The sequence below is a fragment of the Cebus imitator genome, unplaced genomic scaffold (genome assembly GCF_001604975.1).
Source record: "Cebus imitator isolate Cc_AM_T3 unplaced genomic scaffold, Cebus_imitator-1.0 Scaffold229, whole genome shotgun sequence".
Classification (NCBI taxonomy): domain Eukaryota; kingdom Metazoa; phylum Chordata; class Mammalia; order Primates; family Cebidae; genus Cebus; species Cebus imitator.
The window spans coordinates 2246199-2268049 of record NW_016107544.1 but is presented as its reverse complement, the minus strand read 5'-3'; the positions used below and the strand labels follow the sequence as shown (position 1 = coordinate 2268049).

The 21851-nt window shown below is 45.1% G+C and overlaps 1 protein-coding gene across 9 annotated transcripts in view; it reads right to left on the bottom strand.

Moving 5' to 3' along the window:
* The window catches only part of ARSG (arylsulfatase G), a 154111-nt gene that overhangs the window by 2774 nt on the left and 129486 nt on the right, over positions 1-21851 (bottom strand). For 6 of the 9 annotated variants that reach the window (XM_017497340.2, XM_017497342.2, XM_017497341.2 and 3 more), the window contains 2 exons: positions 20658-20778; positions 14664-14754 (listed from right to left, as the gene is read on the bottom strand). In XM_017497340.2, the coding sequence (XP_017352829.1) occupies positions 14664-14754; positions 20658-20778 (212 nt within the window). Of the gene's footprint in view, positions 1-14663; positions 14755-20644; positions 20779-21569; positions 21842-21851 lie in introns of those variants that run through there. The other 3 variants (XM_017497343.2, XR_005195273.1, XM_037727413.1) reach the window with 3 other exon arrangements.

Sequence of the window (21851 nt, the reverse complement as noted above, 5' to 3'; positions counted from 1 at the left end):
ACTCCAGCCTGGGCAACAGAGCGAGACTCCATCACAAAAAATATAATAATTATATATATATATATATATATATACACACACACACACACACACACCCCTGCAGATTGCTAGTCTGCTACAGTCACACGGCAATTTCCCAGAAAAGTTAGCCAGATGCATTCGTGCACACAGATACAGGGCAGTCTGGATAAATCATATTCGCACACATAGCCACGAGGAAATCTCGGCAAATAGCCGAAGACAAGTAACATTCACAGTTACAGAGAGCCATACTGTGAAAGACTGGTCCCAAAGAACCCCAGGTGACATATACACAGTCCCAGGTAAACCAGGTCCCATAATCAGCCAACACATCCCGACTCAGTGTCCCTGTGCCCGCACAGGGCTCACCATCTGGTGGGGAAGGCAGAGCAAAGACTAATTCCTAAGTGGCAAGGGGCTGGGTGTGGTGGCTGACACCTGTAATCCCAGCACTCTGGGAGGCCGAGCAGATCACTTGAGGTCGGAAGTTCAAGACCAGTCTGACCAACATGGTGAAATTCCATCTCTACAAAAAATACAAAAATTAGCCGGGCGTGGTGGCACACCCTGTAATCCCAGCCACTTAGGAGGCTGAGGCAGGAGAATTACTTGAACACGGGAGGTGGAGGTTGTAGTAAGCCAAGATCACACCACTGCACTCCAGCCTGGGCAACAGAGCAAGACTGCTTCTAAAACAAGAAAAACATAAATAAAAAATAAAGTGGCAAGGGGTGGAAGGTATCAGTGGCTGTGGCTGGGGGGAGCCCCGATGCTCACACAGCCAAGCAGGACTTAGGAATAATGCCGTCAAGGGGGGCGTGGATCTCCAGGACACACTTGCCAGGCAGTGGAATAATGCGTGGCACATGCTTTACTAACTGTCAGATGGACAACGGCAGTTACCATTATTGCCTCCAGAGTACCCTGGGTAGTTTAGAGTCTTCGGAGGGAGGGTCCCAGGCCCACAGAGAGCCACAAGGGGTCTCACGCTGTTCGCACACACACAAAACCACAGAGGGATTCAGCTTTACAAAGAGAGGCCTGGGCACCACTCAACGCTGTCACAAAGGGGTACACAAAGGAATGTTCACACAAAGATGGAATCAGATGTAAATTACAGCCACACCCACAGAGCCTTAGACACACAACAATGTCACGAATGGACACACACGGGTAACTTACAGTAACACAGAGTTAAATAAGAGTTCCAAGCCGGGCACGGTGGCTCACGCCTGTAATCCCAGCACTTTGGAAGGCTGAGGTGGGCAGATCATCTGAGGTCAGGAGTTCAAGATCAGCCTGGCCAACATGGTGAAACCCTGTCTCTACTAAAAATACAAAAAATTAGCCAGGTGTGGTGGTGGGTGCTGAGGCTGAGGCAGGAGAATGTCTTGAACCTGAGAAGCGGAGGTTGCAGTGAGCCGAGATCGTGCCACTGCACTCCAGCTTGGGTAACAGAGCCAGACTGTGTCTCAAAAAAAAGCGTTTCAGAGCTAAATTACAGGCATATGCAGGCACAGAGGGTCACGGCAGAACCTACAGAGCCCCAGGCACACCTGTACACACACCACTAAGTCACAATGAGATGCACACTGGTAACTTACAGGCGATGCTTGGAGCCACAGATGAAATTAGTGGGTAAAACACACAGCCTAAGGAGATTGCTACACACAATAGCTCCAGACACGTGTACACACACTTCCAACGTTACACTTAGACACACAGGGGTAATTTATATTTGCACAGAGAGCCACAGATGGAATGAGACACACGACACCACACAACCAGCAGCTCACAGCCACAGACTTGGAGCCTAGAAACACACAGGTAACTTACAGTAACACACAGAGCCACGGTCAGAATTAACGGTAAGTTAGGGTACCCCGTCAGGGGCCCAAAGCTGCTGCAGGCTAGCAGCCCCAGACACATGTACACACACTTGCAAGACAATTCACACGCGCCCACCTGGACCGGAAGGAGAGTAAGAAGTCAATTCTGAACACACAGGAGCCCCCGTCCCCCATTATGTGAAGCAGGCGGTCTGGGGAGACGCAGGAAGCCCCCACCCCGGCAGCCGCGAGACGGTGGGAGGGGGCCCAGCCGGGAGGCAGCTGCTCCCGGCGCGCCCAGGGCTCCGCGGCCTGTGGGCCTGGGCTGGTCCCGAGCTTCCCTCCATCCCAGGCCGGAGCCCCCGGTTCGGCCTCGCACTCACCCCTCACCTCCCAGCCAAGGGGGTCTCAGTCCTGGAGGCCCTCCCTGCCAGATGAGCCCGGGGGCTCCCAGCCAAACCCCGCAACCCAGCGCGTTGCGGGTCGGCAGTGGCGACCCAGACCTCGGGCCCTACCCCGCGCCCGCGCCCGCGCCCGCGCCCCACCCCCGAGCTGCACCCCTTGCCCGGGGACCCTCCTGCCCCGCCCCCACCCCGATCGTCCCGGCCCGGGCCACGTGCAGAGGACCCCAACTTCCGCAGCCGCCGCGCTCCCCCGCCTCCCGAGCCCCCAGCGCTCCCGGTCCCCGAGCCTCGGCCGCCCGGTCCTTACTCGAACATGGATGCGGCGCTGCGGGCGCGCCCCGGGCGCAGGGCAGGGCAGGGCAGGGCAGGGCAGGGCCGGGCTGCGCGGGGCGTCCCCGGAGGGCACCAGCCTGGCCTTCCGCGGCCGCCGCCCCCACCAGACCCAGCCGCCCGCACAAAAGGCCGGAGCCGCCGGAGGCCGCCGCGGCGTCAGCGACACCCCCTTCCTGCCCCCGCCCCGCCGCGTCACGGCGCCGCCCCCCGCCCCGGAGGGAAGGCAGGGAGGGGCCGCCGAGGCCTAGAAGGAGGGAGAGGCGGGGGAGAGAGGGACTGGACAGAGAAGGGGCAAGAGAGGGGCAGAGAGACAGAGCAGGAGACATAGAGACTTTATTAAAACCAAACACTGTGGAGGCAGCTGCAGGCTGGGGAGCCCCCTCCCCTCGTACCCCGAAAAGGGTCCCCAGCAACTACTATGCCCCAGGCCAGGAGCTCCTGAACCCCCCAGGGAGGAACCTGAGAGCCTGGGCGGAGGTGGGGAGGACTGAAGATTCTGGGAAACCTAGGTGTGTGTATGGGGGAGGAGGCCCGAAACTGGCGGGAAGTGATGGGGCCGGTTGGCCTCCTCCTCCTTTCCCCTCCCAGTCTCTGAGCCCGAGTTCCTGGTCCCAGGAGGTCCCGTGACCCCATTTCTAGGGGCTTCCCGGTCCCGGTTAACCAGGCCAAGTACCAAGTCAGAATCCAGCCTCCCTGGCGTTATCTGTGCGGAGACCTTGGGCTCATCACCCCAGTGCGGGGGTCCCACTGACTCGGTGGTAAGGGCTTTCTCCCGGGGACAGCGCAGGAACGGGCAAAATCAGTCCTTTTACGGAAGGAGAAGCCCGGCCTGTAAGATGGGAAGTGACTTGTTGGGGTCACCCGGCAAGTAGGCGGGAGAGTTGGATTCTATCCTGCTCTGACTCCAGAACCTGCATCCCCCACTCTGCCAGAGGTCAGACTCAGATGGTGTCCCGGACTCCTGGCCCAACCACACAGAAACGTGAGTCCCACCTCACAGCTCCGGGGCCGGGGCTCCCCAGCCTTCTCCAGGGTAGGCTGTTCCTGCCTCTTTTGAAAAAAATCTCCCTTCCCATCCCCCGCCATCAACCCTTCCCTTCCTCCTGCAAAAGAACCCCACCTGACTTCTCCATTTTGGTGAATGGCAGACCCAGAACTTCAGAACTTCCCTGACCCTCTCCTTTCCTTCATACCCACATCCAATCTGTCACAAGCCCTGTGGGCTCCACGTATAAAATCAAATCGCTCCGGATTCCAAACTCTTCTTCTTCCACTGTCCACACCCTGGCCCAGCCTCCATCATCTCCTGCCTGGACATTTCAGCAGTCTCCTGCCTGATCTCCCCACTCCCGTCTCTACCCCCACTGTCTGTTCTCACCTGCAGCCAGAGAGAGCCTGGGATCACCTGAGTCGGGTAACGACCCTCCTGGCTCAGAGCCCTGCCCTGGCTGCACCTCGCTCCAGGTGAAAGCAAAGTCCTCACCTTGGCACCCAAGGCCCCTGTCAGCTCCCTGACTTCAGCTCGTCTCCTGGCTCACACCCTCCATCCAGCCTTCCCGCTGTTCTAACGCACCAGGCACCTTCCTGCCTCCTGCCCCAGGACTTGGCACGAGCTATTCCCTCTGCAGGGACAGCTACCTAAACATCTTCACACACAATAACGTTAATTTTGCTCTTTTACAACTTTTATGGCTGTGGTCACCATATGCGTGTTCTCCTGTATCTTACTTTTTTCTTTTTTTGAGATGGAGTCTCATTCTGTCACCTAGGCTGGAGTGCAATGGCTCCATCTTGGCTCACTGCAGCCTCTGCCTCCTGGGTTCAAGCAATTCTCCTGCCCCAGCTTCCGGAGTAGCTGGGATTACAGGCACGCGCCACCACGTCCCGCTAATTTTTGTATTTTTAATAGAGATGGGATTTCACTATGTTGGCCAGGCTGGTCTCGAACTCCTGACTTCAGGTGATCCATCCGCCTCGGCCTCCCAAAGTGCTGGGATTACAGGCGTGAGCCAGTGTACCTGACCCCTGTGCGCTTTTCTATCCTTTTGCTACATCAGGAGGCACCCACCAACAATATCGCCTATTATCCAGTATCTTTTATTTTTTATTTTTGTTTATTTTTTTTTTTTTGAGACGGAGTTTCGCTCTTGTTACCCAGGCTGGAGTGCAATGGCGCGATCGCAGCTCACCACAACCTCCGCCTCCTGGGTTCGGGCAATTCTCCTGCCTCAACCTCCTGAGTAGCTGAGATTACAGGCACGCGCCACCATGCCCAGCTAATGTTTTGTATTTTTAGTAGAGACGGGGTTTCACCATGTTGACCAGGATGGTCTCGATCTCTTGACCTGATGATCCACCCGCCTCGGCCTCCCAAAGTGCTGGGATTACAGGCTTGAGCCACCGTGCCTGGCCTATCCAGTATCTTTTAAAAGAGATACACAATTAGCCTCCCTCTGTTTCATTTGCAGCTTGCTGTCCCCCATCATGATTGTTTCTGTGATTCCTCCATCCACGCACAAAGCTCCGCTTCATAAACTTTAACTCTTATCGAGTATCCCTTGTTGGAAGAAACCACAGTGGCTACTTCTTCTATTCAAGGTCAGTAGAGTTCTTTCCTCTTCCCCCTGTGGTGGCCCCGAACCTCCCATTTCCTGTCTCCTTGTACCAGAGGTTTCTTTGCAGAAGTTTTGTTTAAACTTTCTTTTTGTCTTTGTTTCTTCTTCTTCTTCTTTTTTTTTTTTTTCTCTTTTGCCATGTTTGTAAAGCTGGCAGCTTTTTTCACCTTTTTTTTTTTCCAATGACTTTTTTTTTTTTTCTCTTTTGCCTTTGCTATACAAAAAGTAAGTTAAGGTATCTGATGGAAATAAACATAATTAAATAAACAAAGGGAATAAAGGCAAAAGATAGCCCTCAGAAATACAAGAATTCCTAAACAGTGGCCTTGCTTCTGAGCTTACCAGTAGCCAAACATTAACAAAACAAACTTATCAATTGCTCAGGAGAAGCAGAGCTTTTTCTGGCACTAAGATCGGAGAGAAATTCTTCCAGGGAGCCCTGTAGGATGGAATGCTCAATGGCATTCATGTGAAAAATAAAACTGAGATGAGGATGGTTCCACCGATGACTTCTTATCACATCCTTTACTATACAATGAGATAAGGTGCCAACGTACAACTCAGTACAAGGAAATCTATAGGGGCAAAGCCATACTACCTAAGGATTCAGCCTTCTGGTCCCATCTGGCCAGAAATAAAATTTGAAATATTTAGGAGAATGAGTAGATCTCAAAGCCTTTAGACAACCTTCTATTACTAGCTTTCCTCCTGTGACTGAGAGTCCAGTTGATCAGTAGAGATTAATAGATGTTATCTTTGCCTAGAGTTTGAAGTAGAATTTGATTATTCTTCATTGCCAGGAAAGGGCAGTGACATGAGCTTTAACAAACAGTTCATGCTAGGAGTACAGACTGTGTCCTATGACTGAGTGATCTGCCTAAGATCAAGGGAAAAATCTGGAAGACTCATCTAACAAAGTGTAAAACTAAGGCTTTATAAGTTGAAGGGGACTGACTACTAATTAACTGCCAGTGAAAACAAAAATCAACATCTCAGATAACAGAAATCAGAATCACTATAATGCTTCACCAACAATGTCCAGTTTACAATTTTTAAGGACAAATAAATAGGAGACTCCCAGTTTCTAGTCTGGCATGTAAGGAGGTTGACAGTCATCACTCCATTCTAACAACAAGTAAAAAGCTGAACAAACTAAAAAATCAACAATTATTAGGTCTTTCAGAGAGGTGAGGTCACAGGGCAAACTACTGCCTCCAAAATCAGAGAGACAGACAGGCAAATAGAAAGAATCACAACTTACCAGAGCAGAAACCCGCAAGCAGAAACCTCTGCAGGAACCAGTGCCAGGAGTAAGGAAAACCTGAACTGTAATTGACAAATTGCTGGAGGCTCAGGGTGGACAAGTGTGAGAGAGAAAAAACCCCAGTAGGACCCATTTATCAAGCCCCGCCCCCAACACAAACACACACACTTTTGTGAATTTTTACCTCGAGGAGCTCAACCCAGTTCTTACAGTAAATATTGGAGAAAAATCCCCTCATCCTTCCAAGAGGGGTAGGATAAAAGTAATTTTTAAATATACCAAAATGTTCTATTCTTTTTAACAGGGCTTGCCCTCAGGAGAAACTCTTTTACCAGAGCTTAAATTACGTAGGTTTTTCTCACAGCCTAACTGACCGAAGGGAAGGGAAATACCCAGCTGTAGCCACTCTAGCTGTTCCACCTAAGAGGAGGGAAGGGGAAAACTAAGAAGCACTTGTGAAGTTCATAGTCCAAAGACACAGGCTCACCAAAAGACTGAGACTTCATAATAACCTACCCAACGGAGAAGGAACCAGAAAACCAACTCTGGTAATATGATAAACAAGGCTCTTTAACACTCCCCCAAAAATCATACTAGCTCACTAGCAGTGATCCAAACCAAGAAAAAAAAACGGTGATTTAGTTGAAAAAGAATTCAGGAGGTTAGTTATTAAGCTAATTAGGGAGGCACCAGAGAAAGGTAAAGCCCAATGCAAGAAAATCCAAAAAACAATACAAAAAGTGAAGGGAGAAATATTCAAGGAAATTGACAGCTTAAAGGAAAAACACTTAAAACTTCAGGAAACATTGGACATACTTATAGAAATGCATCATGCTGTGGAAAGTCTCAGCAATAGAACCAAACAAGCAGAAGAAAGAAATTCAGAGCTTGAAGACAGGTCTTCCAATCAACCCAATCCAACAAAGACAAAGAAAAAAGAATAAGAAAATATGAACAAAGCCTCCAAGGAGGCTGGGATTATGCTAAACAACCAAACTTAAGAATAATCAGTGTTCCTGAGGAGGAAAAGAAATCTAAAGGTTTGGAAACTATATTGGGGGAATAATTGAGGAAAACTTCCCTGGCCTTACTAGAGACCTAGACATCCAAATACAAGAAGCACAAAGAACACCTGGGAAACTCATTGCAAAAGCATCACCAGGTAACCTATAAAGGAAAACCTAATACAAAAATATGAGGTAGCCTATAAAGGAAAACCTATCAGTATTAACAGCAGATACTCCACAAGCTAGAAGGGATTGGGGCCATATCTTCAGCCTCCTCAAACAGAACAATTCTGTCAAGAATTTTGTATCCAGTGAAACTAAGCATCATATATGAAGGAAAGATATAGTCTTTTTCAGACAAACAAATGCTGAGAAAATTCACTACTACCAAGTCACCACTACAAGAACTGCTAAAAGGGGCTCTAAATATTGAATCAAATCCTGGAAACACATTAAAACAGAACTTCTTTAAAGCATAAATCTCACAGGACCTATAATAAAAAAAAACACACACAATTTGAAAAGCAAAAACAAAAAACCAAGGTACACAGGCAACAAATAGCACAAGGAATGGAATGGTACCTCACATCTTGATACTAACATTGAATGTACATGGTCTAAATGCTCCGCTTAAAAGATACAGAACTGCAGAATGGATAAGAATTCACCAACCAAGTATCTGCTGCCTTCAGGAGACTCACCTAACACATAAGGACTCATATACATTTAAAGTAAAGGGGTGGAAAAAGGCATTTCATGCAAACGGACACCAAAAGCGAGCAGGGAGCTATTCTTACATCAGACAAAACAAACTTTAAAGCAACAGCAGTTAAAAAAGACAAAGAGAGAGACTATATAATGGTAAAAGGCCTTGTCCAACAGGAAAATATCACAATCCTAAGCATATATGCACCTAACACTGGAGCTCCCAAATTTATAAAACAGTTACTAATAGATGTTAAGAAATGAGATAGACAGCAACACAGTAATAGTGGGGGACTTCAATACTCCACTGACAGCACTAGACAGGTCATCAAGACAGAAAGTCAACAAAGAAACAATGGATTTAAACTATACCTGAGTACAAATGGACTTAACAGATATATACAGAACATCCCATCCAACAACTGCAGAATACACATTCTATTAAAGAGTGCATGTAACTTTCTCCAAGATAGACCATATCATAGGTCACAAAGTGAGCCTCAATAAATTTAAGAAAATTGAAATTATATTAAGCACCCTCTCAGAACCACAGTAGAATAAAACTGGAAATCTATTCCAAAGGAACATTCAAAACCATTCAAATACATAGAAATTATATATCCTTCTTCTGAATGATCATTGGGTCAAAAACGAAATCAAGATGGAAATTTCAAAATTCTTTAAACTGAATGACAATAGTGACACAACCTATCAAAACCTCTGGGATACAGCAAAGGAGGTGCTAAGAGGAAAGTTCAAATCCCTAAACACCTACATCAAAAAGACTGAAAGAACACAAACTGACATTCTAAGGTCATACCTTAATGAACTAGAGAAACAAAAACAAACCAAACCCAGCAGACAAAAGGAAATAACCAAGATCAGAGCAGAACTAAATAAAATTGAAACAAACAAAAAAATATAAAAGATAAATGAAACAAAAAGCTGGTTATTTGAAAACATAAATAAAATTGATAGACTGTTACCAAGATTAAACCAAGAAAAGAAAGGAGAAAATCCAAATAACCTCAATAAGAAACAAAACGGGAGATATTACAACAGACACCGCAGAAATACAAAAAATCATTCAAGGCTACTATGAACACCTTTGCGTATTTAAACTAGAAAACCTAGAAGAGATGGATACATTCCTGGAAAAATACAACTTCTAGCTTAAATCAGGAAGAATTAGATACTCTGAACAGACCAATAACAAGCAGCAAGATTAAAAAATTACCAACAAAAAAAGTCTAGGACCAGACGGATCCATAGAAGAATTCTACCAGACATTCAAAGAAGAATTGGTACCAACCCTTTTGACACCAAAACAGGATAGTACTGGTATAAAAATAGGCACATAGACCACTGGAACAGAATATAGAACACGGAAATAAACCCAAATACTTACAGCCAATTGATCTTCGACAAAGCAAACACAAACATAAAGTGGGGCAAGGATACTGTTTTCAACAAATGGTGCTGGGATAACTGGCTAACCACATGTAGGAGAATGAAACTGAATCCACATCTCTCACCTTATACAAAAATCGACCAAGATTGATTAAGAACTTAAATCCAAGATCTGAAACTATAAAAATTCTAGAAGATCATATTGGAAAAACACTTCTAGGAATTGCCTTAGGCAAGGATTTCATGAACAAGAACCCAAAAGCAAATGCAATAAGAACAAAGATAAATAGCTGGAACTTAATTAAACTAAAGGGCTTTTGCATGGCAAAAGGAAGTGTCAGCAGAGTAAACAGTCCACAGAGTGGGAGAAAATCTTCACAATCTACACATCTGACAAAGGACTAATATCCAGAACCTACAATGAACTCAAACAAATCAGCAAGAAAAAAACAATCCCATCAAAAAGTAGGCTAAGCACGTGAACAGACAATCACCAAAAGAAGACATACAAATGGACAAGAAACATGAAAAGATGCTCAACATCACTAATGATCAGGGAAATGCAAATCAAAACCACAATGTGATACCACCTCACTCCTGCAAGGATGGTCATAATCAAAAAACCAAAAAACAGTAGACATTGGCATGGATGCAGTGAACAGGGAACACTTCTACACTGCTGGTGGGAATGTAAACTAGTACAGCCACTATGGAAAACAGTGTGGAGATTCCTTAAAGAACTAAAAGTAGAACTACTATTTGATCCAGCAATCCTACTACTGGGTATCTACCCAGAGGAAAAGAATTCATTATACAAAAACCATACTTGCACACACATATTTATAGCAGCACAATTTGCAACTGCAAAATCGTGGAACCAACCCAAGTGCTCATCAATCAACAGGGTGGATAAAGAAACTGTGGTATATATATACAATGGAATACTACTCAGCCATAAAAAGGAGTGAATCAACAGCATTTGAAGCAACCTGGATGAGACTGGAGACTATGATTCGAAGTGAAGTAACTCAGGAATAGAAAACTAAACATCGTATATTCTTACTGATATGTGAGAGCTAAGCTATGAAGAGGATGCAAAAGCATAAGAATGACATAATGGACTTTGAGGATTTGGTGGTAGGGTGGGAAGGGGGCAAAGGATGAAAGACTACAAATAGGGTGCAGTGCATGCTGCTTGGGTGATGGGTGCAACAAATTTTCACAAATCACCACTAAAGAACTAACTCATGTAACCGAACACCATGTGTACCCCAATAACCCATGGAAAAATAAATAAATAATGTGAAACAGTAGAAAAAGATTTTCCATGCAAATAATAATCAAAAGACAGCAAAAGTGGCTATCCTAGTATCATACAAAATAGACATTAAATTTTTAAAAGGTTATAAGAGAAGAACATAACATATTAATAAAAGTTTCAATGCCATTTTTGCCACTTCTGTTCCACATAGTACTGGACATTCCTGCCACAGCAATTAGGCAAGCAAAAGGAAAAAAAGCATCCAAATTGGAATGGAAGAAGTAAAATGACCTCCTTCAGAGATGATATAATCTTATATGAAGAAAACCTAAAGATTCCACATAAAAGCAAAACTAATAAAGGAACTCAGCAAAATAGCAGGATTGAAATTCAAAACACAAAAACAGTTAGATTTCTACACACTAATAGTGAACAATCTGAAAAAGAAAATTGCAAAAACAATTTCATTTACAATGGCACCAAAAAGAATAAAACAGAAATTAACACAAAAAATGAAAGTCTTATATAATGAAAACCATAAAATATAGCTGAAAGAAATTAAGGAAGACATAAATAAATGGTTACATCCCATGTTCATGGATTGAAAGACTTAATATTGTTAAAATGTCAACACTACCCAAAGTAATCTACAGGTTCAGTACAATCCTTATCAAAATCCCAATGATGTTTTTTTGCAGAAATAGAAAAATCCATCCTAAAATTCACATGGAATCTCAAAGGACCCATAATAGTCAAAACAGTCTTGAAAAAAAAAACAAAAAAGGCCCAAAACTGGAGGACTCCCACTTCCTGATTTCAAAACTACAACAAGTCTACAGTAATCAAAACAGTGTGGTACTGGCAGAAGGATAGACATACAACTAATGGAAAAGAAGAGACAGTGGAAATTATCCCTCACATGTATGATCAAATGATTTTTAACAAGGTGCCACAGTCTTTTAACAAACAGAAGGTGCCGGGAAAACTAGATGTCAACATGTAAAACAATGAAGCTGGATCCTTCCCTTATGCCACATACAAAAATTAACTGGAAATGGATCTGAGATCTAAATATAAGACCTAAAATACTAACACTTTTTTTAAAAATAAGACAAAATCTTCACAACACTGAGTCTGGCAAATCATTTCACAGATGAATTCAATCAAACATGAAAGAAATAATACTGATCTTACACGAACCCTTTCAGAAAACAGAGAAGGGAATATTTTCGAACTCGTTTTATAAGGCCAGGAAAATCGTGATCCCAAACCTTGACACAGACAAGAAAGGAAAATTATAGATAAAGTCTTAGCAAATCAAATCCAGCAAGATATAAAAAGTACAATACATCATGACTAAATGGGATTTATCCAGAAATGCAAAGTTGGCTTAACAGTTGAAAATCAATCAATATAAAAAGAAAAAGACAAAAATAAGCAACGGAACTCACACCATTAAAAGAGTACATAAACAAGTATCTACACTTATAAAACCTCACCAAATTATACATTTTATATCTGGGGCCTCTCACTATGTGTACAGGTTGCCTTAACTGCTTTTTTTTTTTGGAGACGGAGTCTTACTCTGTTGCCCAGGCTGGAGTGCAGTGTGCAGTGATGCAATCTTGGCTCACTGCAACCTCCGCCTCTGGGGCTCAAACGATTCTCCTGCCTCAGCCTCCTGAGTAGCTAAGACTATAGGCATGTGCCACCACACCTGGCTAATTTTTTATTTTTAGTAGAGATGAAGTTTTACCATGTTGGCCAGGCTGGTCTCGAACTCCTAACCTTAGAGATCCACTCATCTTAATCTCCCAGAGTGCTGAGATTATAGGCGTGAGCCATCACAGCTGCCTTATCTGCTTTTTAAAATGAAAAACAATAAGGTATCTTAATTCTAGGCCACTTGCCAAAACAGACTGGTTGTCTTTCTAAGGCGACTCCCAGTGTGTGACCATAACATGATATCCTCATCATAGAAGCACACATCTTTCTCTAATCTAATGTGGTAGATGTCAATTCATCTAGCTTATTCAAAAGCAGTTATGAGTAACTGGTATGTAAATGTTAGAAGGAAGAAGAAGGGGGAATCAGAACATACTGCTGTTTTGTCCTATTCCCAGTTTTCACTGATGGATTAAAAGTTTAGTGCTCCCTATCCAGACTCTCTTGGGAGTTTGGTGACTCCTTAGAAGAGCAGATCTCCCTTGGGTGCTATAATTCCTATCTGACTGTGATCATTTTAAACAGCCCTATTACTCCATAGTAACGTGTATGATTCCAACATTGTGCTGCCAAGGGCCTTCTGGCAGGACTATTCCTTGTGAAATTAACTCAGCCTGGAAGTCCCATACCTCTTACATAATGTAATATAAGGATTCTAATCTAGAAACTTTTCATCTGAAAACATAACAAATATCTGACTGTTTTGAGTTTTAGGTTTTAGAGAATCAAAGATTTTTGTGACATTTTTAATACCCTTCAAGTCATGTTATGTAAAATTTTATGCCACGTTTTCTTCTGGATCGCTTATTTACACACAGAGAAAATAATTTTTTTATTATCTAATTCTTTGAAAAGCTCCAACATGAAATAACTGAATCAAGTTGGAATCTGCATTAGGTCACAGGTTTTCCTTTTTTTAGTTTTTGTTTTTCATTCATTAAAAAAAAAAATGTAGCTAAGCACTTCAAGACAACAAAGATTAAAGCACTGAAAGAGTTCTGAATTTGGAAAGCTTAAAACTAGTACAGGAGATAAAACATGTATCTAAATGACTGGTGTGCGTAGCAGAAAGTGAGATAACAGAGTTCCCCAGGATTCCTAGCCAGCTGGGAAGACAAGAGAGAATTTTGTGAAAGTGACATTTGACTTGGGTCTTAAAAGCTGAAAGTGGGCTGGGCGCGGTGGTTCATGCCTGTAATCCCACCACTTTGGGAGGCTGAGGCGGGTGGATCATGAGGCCAGGAGTTCAAGACGATTCTGGCCAACATGGTGAAACCCCCTCTCTACTAAAATACGAAAAATTATCTGGGCATGGTGGTGCGCGCCTGTGATTTCAGCTACTCAGGAGGCTGAGGCAGAGGAATTCCTTGAATCGGGAGGCGGAGGTTGCAGTGAGCCGAGATTGCACCATTGCACTCCAGCCTGGCGACACGGCAAGATTCCATCTTTAATAAAAAAAAAAAAGCTGAAGGGGATTTAAATATGGAGACCAAGGAAGAGGAGACTTGTTTGCGGAAAACTAAGGCTGGAAAGACAGAAGGACTCAGGAGTGAGAGTGTGAATTCAGTTGGCAGCAAGAAGCCATCGGAGGACCCTGAGGACCATTCTGATCCAGTGTGACACTTCTAAGATATACATCTAAGAGATGGATAGTCACAGTGAACCAAGAAGCAGAGAGACTTCTGTCGGTTTGCTAACTAGTCCTCTAAAGTCTGTTTTCTGAAACAGTCTATTGTCAAGTAAATTATACTTTAAAATATCTCTAGGCTTCCATTTAATGTTCATCCAAACTGGCATTTAAAGCATAATAATGGGAAACACTCTGGGTGAAAACGAGCTAAATAAATGTGTTGAGAGCTCCCAGCTCCCTAGAAAGTCAGGAGAATAGCACAAAGACCTTATTTGCATATGGGGGATCCAGAGAGTCTGTGCAGGGACCCTGGGTTTGGGGGATACACTGTCAAGAGGTGCTGGGAACCCCCCGAAAGGAGGGCAGCTCACACTCACTCCCAGAGGCCTGGGTGAGAGTCTGCAGGGTCCCCGTGCAGGTGTGCACATGGGAGGCAGGGCTAGGTGGCCCCTCACTCACCGGTAATGTAGAAGGCCTTGTAACGCTCCAGGCGGACAGTCTGCAGGGCTCCAAACTCTCCAGCTGCCCCACTGTTGGGGTGGAACAGCACCTGGGAAAGAGTAGCAGAGCTTACTAATAGAAAAATTGGGGGAGCTCGGTGGCTCACACCTGTAATCCCAACACCTTGGGAGGTCAAGGTAGGAGGATCGGTTGAGCCCAGGAGTTTGAAACCAACCTGGGCAACACAGCAAGACCCTTCTCTACAAAAAAAGACAAAAATTAACCAGGTATTGTAGTGCACACCTGTGGTTCCAGCTGCTCGGAGGCTGAGGTGAGAGGACTGCTGGAGCCTGGGAGGTTAAGGCTGCAGTGAGCTATGATCATACCACTGCACTCCAGGCTGGATGACAGAGCGAGACCCTGTCTCAAAAAAATAAATAAATAAAATAAAATAAAATAAAACATGCTAGATGATGCTGGATGCTCCCTGGAAAATATTACTGCTTTTTTTAGGGTCTGCTTTCCCTATGCCTGCACCCCAACACACACTGACAGACACAAGCCTGGAGTCCACACCAGCCAACCCCAGGGAGCCTGTGAAGTTATTTTGCTGGTTAATTGATGGGAGTGGGTTACAACTCTGGAAGAGTAGGCAAAAGGTCTCACTAGGTAGGTCAGATTCCTAGGCCTGAAACCTGCTATGTAATTTGCAAAGTCCACTGCAAAATGCAAATCTGGGATACCTTATACACAAACTTAAAATTTCATGATGACTATGGCAGAGCTTAAAACCAAGCGCAGAGCCTCTACAAGTGCGCGGCTCTGTGTGGTGCACAGGTCACAGACCTACAAGACCACCCTGCCTGAGTTCCAACCCCTCAGGGTCAGGTTGGGCCTTGGGGACTTACTTGTTTTACAAATATTTCCAGGGATTCTGATGCAGGTGACCCTTAAATCTCTTGGAAAAAAGGATTCTTTAGCATCAAGTCAATTTTCCAACTCTCTCTTGAGCAGGGATGGTACGAAAGGTGGCATCCTTGATTTCCCCAGAACCAGGCACAGCCCAGCCTCTGGACGCAGATGCCCACAGCTATGACTCAATCTGACTATATTTGGACTGAGGAAATCTTTCCTCATCAGGTCACAGATAAAAGAATTACCCTACAGAATGGAAACACCTAATTCAGGGTTCTCAAGGGAAGGATGTGAAAGAAAATAAAAGGCCAGCGTCCTTGGTAGGTTGCTGGGTCTGGGCTAAAAGCATGACATTGCCTTGGTATGAATCACAACCGTATATATGGCTGGAAAGGCACTTACATGATTCAAAGTTTCCACGGGACTTTAAAGAAAAATGAGAAACATCTGTTGGAGCAGTAAACAGCTGTACCCCCTGAGTTTCACAACTCTGAGAGGATGCCGCCGAGGTGGGTCTCCTCCCCACACCTGCTGCTTCCAGGTTCTCATGACAATCCCTACACATACCCAGGGCGCGCGTGATGACAGCAGGTTCCTTCCAAACAGGAAAAGAAGTCGTAACTGAAAACCCTCACTTCTTCCATCCCCGCAGAAAGCCAAGCCTCTTCACCACAGGAGACTGTTTCGTTTCCTTCTTGAGACAGCAGAAGGTGGGAGACTTGGAAAATCTATTGTCAATTGATAGACGATGCACTCGGACACGCAGAAGATGGGAGTGAAGGCTTGCGGCTTCAGGTCATTCATAGTACTTGGGTCGCAATCACAGAAACTCCATGAGGGTGGGCTGCTCTGTTCCCACTATTTATGTGGCATTACCAGAGGCAACTTCCAAAATCCAAGAGGAAGCAACACTGTGGGATGGCTCATTCTCAGAAACATAGATGGACTTTGGACAACTTGTCTATGCATTTTTTTTTTGTTTGAGCAGACCCATTATGGCTTTCTTGTTTACATCAATAAAGGAAGGAAGTTGTCAAAAGTACATATGAATCGCAGTTCTCCAGATGCCTGGTTCAAATTTCAAAGATGACTTTATCTTATGCAAACTTGTTTTGCCTTCCTGGTTGCCTTTCTTGCTCTATTTTATCTTCTTGTGTTTTTTTTAAGCACAAGTGTTCCCTTACTTTAGGTCCTAGAGGGTGCTGATATAGCATCCCCCAAAGGTGGGCTTCTTCACCATTCAGGTAGGGATGCACAGCCCCCAAAGGGTGCAGACGGGGTGGTCAGTAGTTTGCCACCCACTCCAGATGACGTCTCTCGCCACTAGGGGCCTCCCTAAGAGAAGCGATCCGCATTCTGGACGTTACAAGGCAGCTCGTTTCCTCAATGTACGGCCTCCAGGGGTGTGCCAAGCATTTGATGAGCCACAGCAGCCCCACACAGTGTTGGGCTAGGCAGATGCAGAGCTATTGGGGAAAACGTTCCTTCGTGGACAATTTCCGAACCTGATCATAACAACCTGGGGCTAAGGTACAACCTGAGCATTGGTGATGTTACAACCTTCAGCTGCCATGTGGGAGTCCAGAAAGCATAAAGTGGAACATTTGGTTCTCGGCTGTGCAGACCTCGTCTCTCTCCTGGTGACCTTCACTGCCTTGACGCAGACGCATCAAGATCAGACGCAGGAGGTTGGGCTGATGCAAGAACACGCAGCATGGTGTCAGCTGCCGTGGTTTTGAACATCACAGACACAATGTCCCTAGAGGTTGATGAAGTGGGTTGTGAGAACACCATCCAGTGGGAACTCGTAGCTCATTACGTGCGCAACGCCTCTCAACTCTCTTGCTTCTCTGCTTAACTCTTGGCTACTTGGTTTGCAATAGGGAAGAACCCAATTGCTAAGATGCACTGACATATTGTTTTCAGCTGAATAGCCAGGAGTTACTTTGAACCTCTAGAACTGAAACTGTTCCTAAACTAACTCATATTGGAATCCTTGTAAGCCCAGGATGTATCTGAGAGTGAACATAAATTGTGCTTATTTAAAATTACGTATGTATACACATATGCATGTGTGTATAGACATACGCATCTGTGTACGTTTGCATGTATGCAGACATATGCATGTGTACATGTATGTATGTGTATATAGATATATGCATGCGTATACATATGTATACATGTGCATAGGCATGCACATAAATATATGCATATATCTATGAATATGTCTGGACATATACATATGAATATGTGTGCATACAAGTATATACATATATGTGCATTAACATGCATATGCATACATATGTACACATGTATAGTGTTTGAACATAAACATAAACATGTATATATGTTTAGGTATATAGACACATGCATATGCAAACTTATGTATGCATGTATAATCACACATATGTATACATATTTATACATGCATGTACACCAACATGTGTATCTGCATACATGTGTATACATGCGTATATGTGCATGATATACAAACATACATATGCAGGCTGGGCACGGTGGCTCACACCTGTAATCCCAGCACTTTGGGAGGCTGAGGTGGGCAGATTACCTAAGGTCAGGAGTTTGAGACCAGCCTGGCCAACATGGTGAAACCCTGTCTCTACTAAAAACACAAAAATTAACTGGGCATAGTGGCACCATGCCTGTAATCCCAGCTACTCAGGAGGCTGAGGCAGGAAAATCGCTTGAACCCAGGAGGTAGAGGTTGCAGTGAGCCAAGATCGTGCCACTGCACTCTAGCCTGGGAGACAGAGTGAGACTCCATCACAAAAAAATAAAATAAAATAAAACCTGCATACGCATACACATGTCTAGAATATGCATGCATATGTATGATGTACATGTACAGACACATCCACACATATGTCTGCACATGTGTGTATGTATACATGTATGTATGTATAGCATGTTTGTGTGTGTATATCATTCCTCATATTCTTACCTTCTGGCCTCCCCCATAGCTACCCCAAATTTGAGACAATTTCCTCTTATTTCTTTAGGCCTATTACTCTGCTTCAATAGAGAGGACTGACCAGAGAAGACCAAACCGAAATTCAGGTCCAGCAACTACCCACGTTGTCCTCAAACTTCAGAGTCTTCTCTCAGGTGTCTTCACTGACCCTGCAGGCATGCTGTGGGAGGCAGCGTGCCAGCCCCATGTGCTCTTAACCTTGACGATACCATCAGCTGCTTCCCACAAGCAGTAAGTGTGGCTGTTTCTTTCTGGGCCATGGGGTGTGGTTAGGGAGCAAGTCAGTCCTGACTCCAGCTGCATTAACCACGCCATCATACATCCCCAGGACGATGCTGTGATTTGTATCTGGTTTCCCAGTCTGGTTCCTGCGCCTAACCCTGCGGGGCACTAGTTAGGCTGGGGTCTCTGTGAGCCTGCGCAAAACTATAGTTAGAGAAAGAGCAGAGCTCTCCCATCTGAGAAAGGAAGTTAGCACATGAAGGAGCTGGCTTCCACAGGCAGTACCAACAACGTCAAGGAGACCACAGTCCTTGAAGCACTTCCTGGTGACCCCAATTATTCCTAGCAGCCATGGTAATAAACACTCTGGAGCACCTCTCCAGTGACGTCTGTGACAACCCTCCAGGGTCACATACTGCTAACTTCCAACCTCAAGGCGGAAACCATCTTCCTGCTTGCTGCTCCTGCTTAGGAAGAAGGGCTAGGCCTGGAAGGGTCCGCAGCTCTAGCGGGCAGATATTCTGGGGAGAAGCAGGACTTCAGAAGACCTCTCAGGCGTCATCTGATAACGCCTAAAAACAGCATTCATGTGCACAGAGGCACCGATGGCCCACAGAGGACCCGTGTTCTGGTTTGCTGGGGGAGGCTGGGTGGAAAGAACAGCTTCAGTAATTACCAGCTACAGGACACTTGTGTACATTTGAGTCACTTCCATGTGACCCTTAGCAAAGACATAAATAGACCCTTTGATGTGTGGGTCCCTCACCAAAATGTCATGCGTTTGCAGGGCGTTGCAGAGGGGACTCACTGCTCCTTTGGCCTTCTTGTCTCTTCCTGCTTCCTCTTCCATTTGGGGAAAGGAAAACACAGGGAAATGACAAGGAAAGGCCATGAGGCCTGACATTTCCTGGCTGTCACTGCCAATGAGTGCTTCAGAGTGCAAAGAGGGGACATTGAGGAGGTGAGGCTGGTAAGTGGAAGCCTAAAGCCATTGTCACAGACTACTTGGTCAGGAAGAGGCTGCAGGTCGGGCATGGTGGTTCACACCTGTAATCCCAGCACTTTGGGAGGCCAAGGTGGGTGGATCACTTGAGATCAGGAGTTCAAGACCAGCCTGGTCAACATGGTGAAACCCCATCTCTGTTAAAAATACAAAAATTAGCCAAGCATGGTGGCATGGGCCTGTAATCCCAGCTACTCAGGAGGCTGAAGCAGGAGAATCCCTTGAGCCTGGGAGGTGGAGGTTGCAGTGAGCTGAGATCACGCCACTGCACTCCAGCCTGGGCATCAGAGCAAGACTCTGTCTCAAAAAAAAAAAAAAGAAAACCACAACAGGCTGCAGAGCATGTGCTGAGCCCTCTGGAGCCAGGGGAATGTTGGATGTAAAGCCCTTGCTGGACCTGCTGTCCAAATGGTCTTTCACTCATTTGTTCATTTGTTCCATTATTGGTTCATCCAGTTTGCATGGACTGAATGCTGGCTGAGTGAAGACAGTGAGAACTCAGAGCTGAACTTGATGGCTCAGATTCTTGCCCTCAAACAGCTTCCATTCTAGAGGAAGAGGCTCACAATAAACATGTTGTAGACATTAGTCAGTCATCTCATCTAACAAAACATGATGGGTAGCTATGTCATTAAATTAAAAACATGCAGAAAAAAAATGCCCATTATAGGGAGTGAGAACCTATATACACCCACCTAAGCCAAATTGTTAAATATAAATCTGGATGGGGGTTTGGGGGGAGAAAGAGGCTCATCTGAAATGGAGTGGGAACCAGCCACTTGCTTGCATCTTCTGAGGATGGTTCTGTCTGCACAGAGGTGAGAGGCAGCAGCCCAGTCTCCTAAAGAGCCTCATGTGGGCACATACCTCCCCCACTTACCCGGTGCCCAGGCTGTGACCAGCCAAAGAGCACCTCGGAGACATCCACACCATCAAAGCGCCGACCCTGGGGCAAGCTGGCCTGGGCTAGGGCTACCACAGTCGGAAAAATGTCCAGCACGCTGTAGAAATAAAAAGACTGAGTTGGCCCCAGCTCTTCTGACTTGCTCCCTGACCCTGTTCTGTCAACACCCACCTGAACCAGCCCAGAGCAAGCATCAACACTGGCTCACCTTCTCTACCTGCCTTTTATTCCTCTAGGTTCCACCTGGATTTCTGCTCCTACAAGAGGCAGAATGGTGCAGCGGTTCAGCACCCAGGCTCTGCAGCCAGGTGTGGCCTGGGCTCAAATCCCAGCTCTTCCACATATCTGGCTTCTCAATGCCTCTGTTTTCAGTTCTTTAAAATGGGTAGGATATTTTAATAATATAGTAGTTCCCCCCTTATCAGAGAGAGACAAGTTCTAAGAGCCCCACTGAATGCTTAGAACCTTGGATTGTACCAAATCTGATTACCATAAATCAGACATGTTTATTCATTATATTTTAGAGATAGAGTCTTACTCTGTCAGCCAGGCTGGAGTGCAGTGATGTGATCATAACTCACTGTAACCTCAAAATCCTGGGCCGAAGCAATTCTTTTCTGACTCCAAGAGTAGCTGGGACTACAAGATGTACCACCATGCTTACATAATTTCTTTGTTGTTTTATTTTTAATTTTATTTTGTAGAGACAAGGTGTTGCTATGTTGCCTAGGCTGGCTTCAAACTCCTGGCTTCAGGTGATCCTCCTGCCTCGACCTCCCAAAATGTTGGGATTACAGGCATGAACCACTGCACCCAGCCAGAACACGTTTCTGTTCATGTCTTCCACTCACAAATGTAATGACTTTTCCATCTGAACTAAGTACTTACCATGAACTGTGGCTATAACTTTTTCAGTTTGTGGCGCAACACCAAAGCTAGCACAAATTTCTTTTTCCTTCTTCACAATTTCATGATGGGAGATTCATTCTTGGTGACTTATGCCTGTAATCTTAGCACTTTGGAAGGTCAAGGTGGGCATATCACTTGATTTTGTTCTCGCATGAACAAAATCCACCAAAATGTGAATAATGGCTGAACAATGGCCATGTGAACAATGGCTACTTTGAGACCAGCCTGGGCAATAGGGCAAAACCCCATCTCTAACAAAAA